Source organism: Doryrhamphus excisus, chromosome 22, assembly GCF_030265055.1.
Source record: "Doryrhamphus excisus isolate RoL2022-K1 chromosome 22, RoL_Dexc_1.0, whole genome shotgun sequence".
Lineage (NCBI taxonomy): Eukaryota > Metazoa > Chordata > Actinopteri > Syngnathiformes > Syngnathidae > Doryrhamphus > Doryrhamphus excisus.
The window spans coordinates 7,647,501-7,655,312 of record NC_080487.1 but is presented as its reverse complement, the minus strand read 5'-3'; the positions used below and the strand labels follow the sequence as shown (position 1 = coordinate 7,655,312).

The 7,812-nt window shown below is 44.6% G+C and overlaps 1 protein-coding gene across 1 annotated transcript; it reads right to left on the bottom strand.

Annotated features, from left to right (window-relative positions):
- Nucleotides 1–175: 175 nt before the first annotated feature.
- Nucleotides 176–7,774, bottom strand: miga1 (mitoguardin 1). The gene is made up of 16 exons (XM_058061442.1): nt 7,607–7,774; nt 6,568–6,727; nt 5,732–5,906; nt 5,446–5,546; nt 5,238–5,358; nt 5,035–5,171; nt 4,677–4,800; nt 4,433–4,521; nt 3,575–3,684; nt 3,424–3,496; nt 3,113–3,199; nt 1,795–1,893; nt 1,598–1,732; nt 1,467–1,520; nt 1,278–1,394; nt 176–1,206 (listed from the first exon to the last, which is right to left on the bottom strand). The coding sequence occupies exons 2-16, from the start codon at nt 6,670–6,672 to the stop codon at nt 991–993; spliced, it is 1,743 nt and encodes a 580-aa protein (XP_057917425.1). The 5' UTR covers nt 6,673–6,727; nt 7,607–7,774; the 3' UTR covers nt 176–990.
- Nucleotides 7,775–7,812: the final 38 nt, after the last annotated feature.

Below are 7,812 nucleotides of genomic sequence, written 5' to 3'. Positions count from 1 at the left end.
GGCAAGAGCTCCAGTGCTAAGGTAAAAACATGAACTTGAATTGCTGTTGTGACACTAAAGTGCAAGTCAGTCATGTTTTGTGCTCGGGTTGTTTTCAATGATGCCATGCTGGTGATTTGAGCTGTCTTGGTTGTCATGGTTGCAATGCTTTAGAAAGTTGGATGAGGACAGGAACTGTACTTTGAACATGTTGTCTTTTATTAGGCTGTGTCATTTCAAATGTCCCACTCAGGCTCTGCGTTTTTACAACTTTCATGATGGTGTTGGGGAGGAAATGGGGGATGTTTGGGGGGTATTAAGCAGGAGGAAGCATGCATTTGAGGTAAAGACCATTCATGTGCTGTTTGAATCTGTTCAATTAATAAAGGTGTAACAAATGTGCCCCCGACAGACTCGTCCCAACTTTTATTTCACATGGACATGAATGCACAGACAGGTGCATGAAAAACATTTAAACACCGAAGCTGACAGTGAAGGTGAGTGCACAGTCAATGCATTTAGATGTTTTCACCTGTGCATGATCCTTCAGCGTCAGTCATGTTCTCCTGCACTGGGAACACGCATTCCTTTGAAGCAACTTGCAAATCAGTAGTACAACACAAATGCACTTGGAATAGTTGTAGGGATGTATAGCACATCCATCTTTATACAGTGAAATTCTGCCCACAATAATACACAAATGTCTAAAAATACCCTATGTGTTTGAAGTATAGTAAAATATTAAATGTGATCTAATGGCTTGGATTTCCTTCAATCTGTAATCCTATCTAAAGCTTTTTAAAAGGACACAAATGACTTCTATAGTCAATAGCTGCAAGCAAGGGTATACTTAACATTTGAACACTTACAGGACAAGTGACATTATTGCTCTTGATATCTTAGACCAAATGTGCAGTCAAGATTTTGCAAAGAAAGCTGTACAGATGATCGCACATAGAGCCTCATTGTCATGATAGACATACCATGCATCTTCAAGCCTTCAGCACTACATCACTGAACACAAGCCTTCATGAGGGGGCAGGGCATCAGCTGCAGGGTGGCATTGCAACTGCTGGTGGGTGGCAGGGAGTCTGCACCCAGGTAGGCCAGCATCAGTTCAGAGCGTCTATGTAGCAGATGCAACATATCCTCTGCCAGACTGTCCACTGACGAGTAGCGCACCTTGTCCAGGTCGAATATATCCTTGAGGAAGTGGAGTACCTGGTCCTGAGGAGGGAAATAGAAGTTCAGCCTTAACAAAATATTGGTTAGTGGAGTGTGGCATCTTTGAACCGGACCTTGAAGAAGCAGCAGAAGTCATGCAGGGGGCTCTTTGGACCCAGAAAGCCCCACGCCAGGACGGGACTGATCTGCTCGCATAGCGTGTAGAAGCGGGCAATGAAGCCATCTGCAACCTGCACTCATTAAATGCAAAACGTGTTTCAACATTTTCACCAGTTTATGAAGCCGAATCAAACATGCGTCACCTTCATGTGCTGCCTCTTGTGCTTGAGCACAGACCAGCAGCTGGACGCCACGGCCTGTAACACATCCACCAGGTCACTTTACACGGGCGGGGGCCTCACTGGCAGATGAGACGTTTCTTGCAAAGCCTTACCGTCTCCTTGAAGGAGCTGTTGAGCCAGCGGTTGTTGACAACGTTCTGGATGCAGATGGGTGGGTTCTCCAGGTCTTCAAAGGAATCCATGAGGATGAAGTCCAGGACAATGTCATAGAAGTTCAAGTGTTTCACCTAATGACATCAACGCTTGACAAAGGCTGTCTCCCAAAAAAACCAAGGTGTGCTATACATACCCCACTTGTGGCGAGCTCCACCTCTGTGTTCTTCCAGTGCTCCGTCTGCTCCAAGAAGAACATCATCTCTTCAAACACTTCCTCAAATCTCTTTGGGCTCTGAAATGCATAACAGTAGCGTTGAATGCTGGTTTGAGGTCTGGAACTCCATGGAGTGCTAAGAGTATACTTGAGCCAGAGGATTATAAACTCATTTGCGTTTTTGTACTACTATTTCAAATACTTGACGTTATTGACCCATGGGTGTTGGTTTCCTTTGGTTAACCTTGCACATGTGATTTAAAAAAATCTATGTAGGTACGCGCAGATTTGTACACAACACCACATACAATGTTGCCACTATATTGATGCATGATTATACACACCGCCTTTGGTGTGTGTATATGAAGAGTGTTAAGGGTTATGCCATCTGCTATACAGAACGTTTGAGTCAGGAAATATTCCCCCACCGGATCGCTCAATTGTGGCAAAATCCACCCCCTCCCAAAATGAACATGTCAAAATGGCGACTTCAAACACAAACAAAAGTTGTTCTTCTTACTGTTAGTGAGTGGAAGTTAGCAGGGTTAGTTTAGTTTAGCAGAGCATGCTGGTGTGACTGTATGAGTGTGTTTACACCGTGCCTGACCTCACATGCCTGACCCCTTCAGGATGCACTGGTACTAGAATTACTTCATGGACAACTTTTCTGTGTATTTTAGCAAGAATTTTGCCCTGTATTTGATCAGTAAATTCCCACTAGGAGACCAATTTGTATTGACAAGGAAAACAAGTGTAAGAACAACCATTGATAGACAACCAATCCATATACCATCAATATACTGTAAAGTATCTGCACAAATGAAATATTTAGTCGATACACGGCTAGCTAGACTGTGTTGTCATATCATGTCTTATGTGCTCCGTGTATCACAATCAATACCACTTGATGGGACAGTTGTCCGTCTGGTCCAATTCCTAAAAATAGGTGCTGATCAACTACAGGGCAGAAACCTAATAATATGAGGCGACCACGAGCGTGGATTCTCCACTTTGTGCGCAAGTCCCGCCTACTGAGTTGGAAATGGAGTCTGAAATACTGGGCAAAATTGTCCAATGATGTTTTGCAATGTAGATTTCATTAACTAACATTTGCAAAAGTGTCCAGTCTACTGTGGTAAAATAAATGTAAAAAAGTGAATTTCGTGGGCCCTAGTGTTGTCCTGTTAAAGGCCATTTTCAACTTTTAGCCGAGTTCTAACAAGTCAGCTCGTGGGCCAATATGGCTGCTATTGTAGAAATGTAACGCTCATTCACATTCAACACTTTCTCATCTTACCTTTTGTGCTTTGACCATGATAGAGGACAGAATCTTCTTGCTGGTGTCGGCCAGGAACAACCTGGTGGTCCTTTCACACAGAATGAGCTGAAGACAACACAGTACTTGAATTCTTCCAACCTTTTTGAGGTGGGTTCCTGCTAATAATCAGTCATTTGGAATACAAGCAACATGTAGATAACCATGGACCAGCCAGCACCTCATGACTTCCATGTGTGGTGAAGTCATGGATGAATGCTGAAAGGCAGCACAGCGCCACCTATGCTTTTTGCACAACAAGCGTGTAAATGACGATCATGTGACTTTCTTACCTGACATGCCTGCCGCACGCAGTGCAGCTTGGCCAGGAAGTCGATGTCTCCCAGGCAATCCAGCATCTCCGTCCTAAGGAGTCAAAGTGGTTTGGGTGTCTACACCAGGAATTTTGAATGGGATGAAGATGCAGCATGTGCGCGTCTTTACCGCAGCACCCTGCAGGAGATCTTGCCCTCCTCTGCCATCTGTAAGGCCTCCTCGTAGAAAGGGCGATGAGTCAGTGTGTAGATGCTACGTAGCTCTCTGTGCTCCGACAGCTAGAACGCACAATAGGGCATTTAGAGGAGTCATTTCTAATTAGGGATGTTGGATATTTGGGTTGCACGGCGATCGAGTGGTTAGCACGCAGGCTTCACAGTTAGGAGACCCGAGTTCAATTCCACCCTCTGCCATCTCTGTGGAGTTTCCATGTTCTCCCCGTGTGTGCAGGGAACTAAATAAGCTTTGCTTCTTCCTACTCCTTTTGGACATGTGGAACTGTGAAGTGATTATGGGATGCACTCAATTGTAATCTGATGCATGTTCAAATAAAATAAAACCATTACCATTACCTGAAAACATTGTGACCAATGTTCAACGATCATTTGTCAATGGGTCGAAGTGCTTGTGTTTGCTACCAAATTTTATGGACTTTTCATATCCATCCATTTTTCCTCACCAGGGTCGCGGGTATGCTGGAGCATATCCCAGCTGTCTTCGGTCGAGAGGCGAGGTACACAACCATTCGCCAAATAACCTAGCATGTTTTTGGAATGGGGGAGGAAACGGGTAGAACATGCAAACGCCACACAGAGAATTCAAATTGAACATATTTTAAAATTGTAATTCATTCTGACTGGCTGCATGGTGTTCAAGTGGTTAGCACACATGCCTCACATTCCTGATTTACACACATTTTTTACAAAATCTCAGTAATATAAAGCAGACCTGCTCCCAATGAAGAAATCAAGCCAGTCACCTCACACTAACCTTGGCTAGTGTGAGTATGCGTTGGGATTGGCTCACCTCGGTGGCGGAGACAAAGGAGTCTGTGGAGGCAATGCTGATGCTGTCCCTCAGATACACATCATCCTGCTCGTCCCGGGCCAAAATGTCTTGACAGGGACACACAACACGTCATGACTTGACTAACTGGCATCATGTGGAATATTCAGTCAAGGTGGTGTGGAAAGAATAGCTCCATTCAAGTGCCTGAACTCATCAAACCACAGCAGAATAGCGAGGATTATGGGACATGGGAGTGACTGACCCCGGCTGGCCGTGTTCGATGAAGGCTCCGACATGCCCAACACGCCCTCAAACTCCCCCTGGAGAAGGTAAGCCCTCTGCAGCAGAGACTTCAGCCTGTGGACGAACTCTGCACTGATGACGTCCTGAACACCAACAGGAAGAGGTTGCATTAGGTGAGCAGGGTTGTCTTCTTTTTACACTTGTATGAATGTTAAATTGTGACTGTAGCTGCACATTTAATAAACTTGTGACCCTAGAATTTCCATTTCTATTCATTCCTATGTAAAAAATTTATCCAAAATCCAAACGAATTAGTGGAGGTCTACTATCTACTCCTATGATCAATTACTGACAAGTGGAGATGCAGAAGCACATACATCCATGTTCTGCTCGGCGATGGCATCCTCTGCGCCCATCTTGACGGATACACAACTCAGGTCGTCCTCGCCCTGCTTGCTACGGAACGTCAAGGCCTCCTCCCAGCGTCGCAAAGCCTCCTCGAATAAGTCCATACCTGCAACAACACACACAGTACGTCGTCGGACCAAATAAGTGTGACTGAACATCTACGAGTCTTTACCCATGAGGTACAGGTTTTCGGGTGTGGTGACCACGCTGCAGAGGTCAGCATCGCTCAGTCGGTCCCAGCAGCTGGGTTCCACAGCACAGGTGTCACTGCTGGACGAGTCCACACTTTGCACCTAAAATAAAAAAAACAACCCAAAAGCAGTTGCACAACATTTCTTTTTGCACAAATTTGCTCATGAGTCTGTGTGATTGTGTCGTACCGAAGACAGGCTCAGCACAGACCCACAACATTCTCTGTGGGCCCCAGTAGAGAAGCCGGACTTGGACTTGAGGGACTGCGTGATCTGCTGACTGGTGTTATCTGGTGAAGGAGTATGAAGACACAGAACCTTTGTGAGTGGGCCAACAGTTCAATACCATGCTATGGTCCAGTACTGTACACATATAATGTAGATATGCAATGCAAACAATGAAGGTAAGACAATTCCATAATGAATGTGTTGAAGCAGCATAAGCAGCCTGCCCGGCCGACAGTTCCAGCCTCACCGTCCTCCATGGCGGCAGCGGCGGACGAAGAGAAGAGCTGGAGGGCGGCTTGCTCCCATGGCGATGCCACGGCCTTCTTTCGGCCCCGCCTCCTCTGGAAGTGGCGGGCCAGAAAGAGCAGTGATACGGCACCGAAGACGGTGGCGGCAACCAGTTTCTTGGTTCCCGGGCTCACCTGGCAGACGGAATCGACACACAATTGTCATGACCCCGCCTTGGGTTAGAACCAAAATTTTTTAGAACCATATTTTTTTACATAATTTTGATTTTCAAGCCATAAACTGTATTTTCTTCATGAATATACATACAGAAACAAAAAACTTCCTGGATGCGGTCTATCGTCAACAGAGCCTGTGGTGTTGTGACGTTCATTTTCTGATTATGGGTCGGAAACAGCCCATACACCTGGCTATATCGCCATAACTCAAACAGCCTCCACCATACTTGGTGTCGAGAGATATACATGTGATAGACATGGCGTGATGCCGTTCACTGAACTAACAATACTGGCCTTTTTTGGGCCTTTATATAGGCCTCCAAAAGCCATCCTCAAATTATGCAGACACCCACTGGGTATTGCGCAATGTGTGTTTGGTCCACTATTCCAGAGACCAACCCATGTGCAATAAACTCATTATCTCAACTACCCTAGCTCGTAATCAACGTCATTGGCACCCCTGATCTAAAAGCACTCACAGGGGGCTCTGTCTTGCTTGTGACATTGAAAAATTAAATCAAGCAACATAGTAAAACTCAATTGTATTTCTCAACGTAATTGTTTTGCTTTTCGTTTTATTCTGACTTTTTTCACCCACAAAAATTACAAAATTACACACCTGCAGTCGTGCCACAGAACCGCACACGGACAGCGGCAGGTGAATCATCCGCAGGGCGGCGGCCTTGGCCGACAGCTGGGAATAAGCGAGGCTGTTGTGCGTCATTGCGGAGCTCTATCCATAACACTGCTTGTCCTGGTGGGCGGCCACTGGGCCAGAGCTGCGAAGGACAAGACACTTACATGAATACATACAGCATATGGAAATAACAATTATTCAGATTCTCATTCAAAAATGAATTGTGTCATGTCATCATTGTGTCATGTCACATTTCAGCTATTAGATGGTACTCAAGTGTAGTGTCCCGGTAAAAGAAAAAGACACTACCAATGTATAATGCAGAATATTAACCAACTACTATGTGAGCTCTAACCATTTAGGCAAATATGTTAAATTTGCCTATATATACACATGTTTTTTTTTTACTAATAGGAGGTATTAAGACATAACATGATTTATTAATATACTTTTACTATGAAAATTTTTACTATGGAGTGGTGATAGAGTGAAACCATGAAATTCAAAAGCAGAAACACCTTCCGGTCTACAAAGAAAAAAAAATCAAAATAAGGGCGACCCTGTTTATGCAACAGGTAAGCCCTAATTATCCACCAGGCAATATCCAATTAAGTTTGCTCCACAGACTCGTAGAGTTTTTTCCTAGTGGCGGACTAAAACCGGGTTTAATCCTGATTTACACATGTGGTACTCTTTTTAGTTACCAATAATAGCTAGAACACAAACCATACCTGCCTGCAAAAGAAACATTTAAAAACTGCATTGTCAACTCATGTTACTTGCATTATGTTACATGTTACTAGCATTGTGTTTTGGAGAAATAATCTTGACAAAAATGAAGAAGACAATAAAAGTGGTAAATTATAAGACGTGGTGAGGCTGAGCGGCTAACGGTTAGCAATGCTAGCAGCAGTTGACAATATCATAGCATCGGCTTATGTGATGAATCGATGCAGCCACCGTCAAAAAGACAAACAATCATCGGTGTAAATACCAAGAAGCGCTCCTTAAATATGACTACCTGTACACGTCAGTATTCCTCCGCATCATAGACAGCCATCAGTCCGCCGGGTCCACCGGCTGACCTCTACAGGAGTCGACGCGAAGGACCTGCTGATTAGCCACCTAGCTGTGCTTTCAAAATAAAAGCATGTCTCCTCTAACACACAGTATGTGGCGTTAACACGTACCCAAGGGGTGAAATGAGGTATTGCATCTCAAAATGAA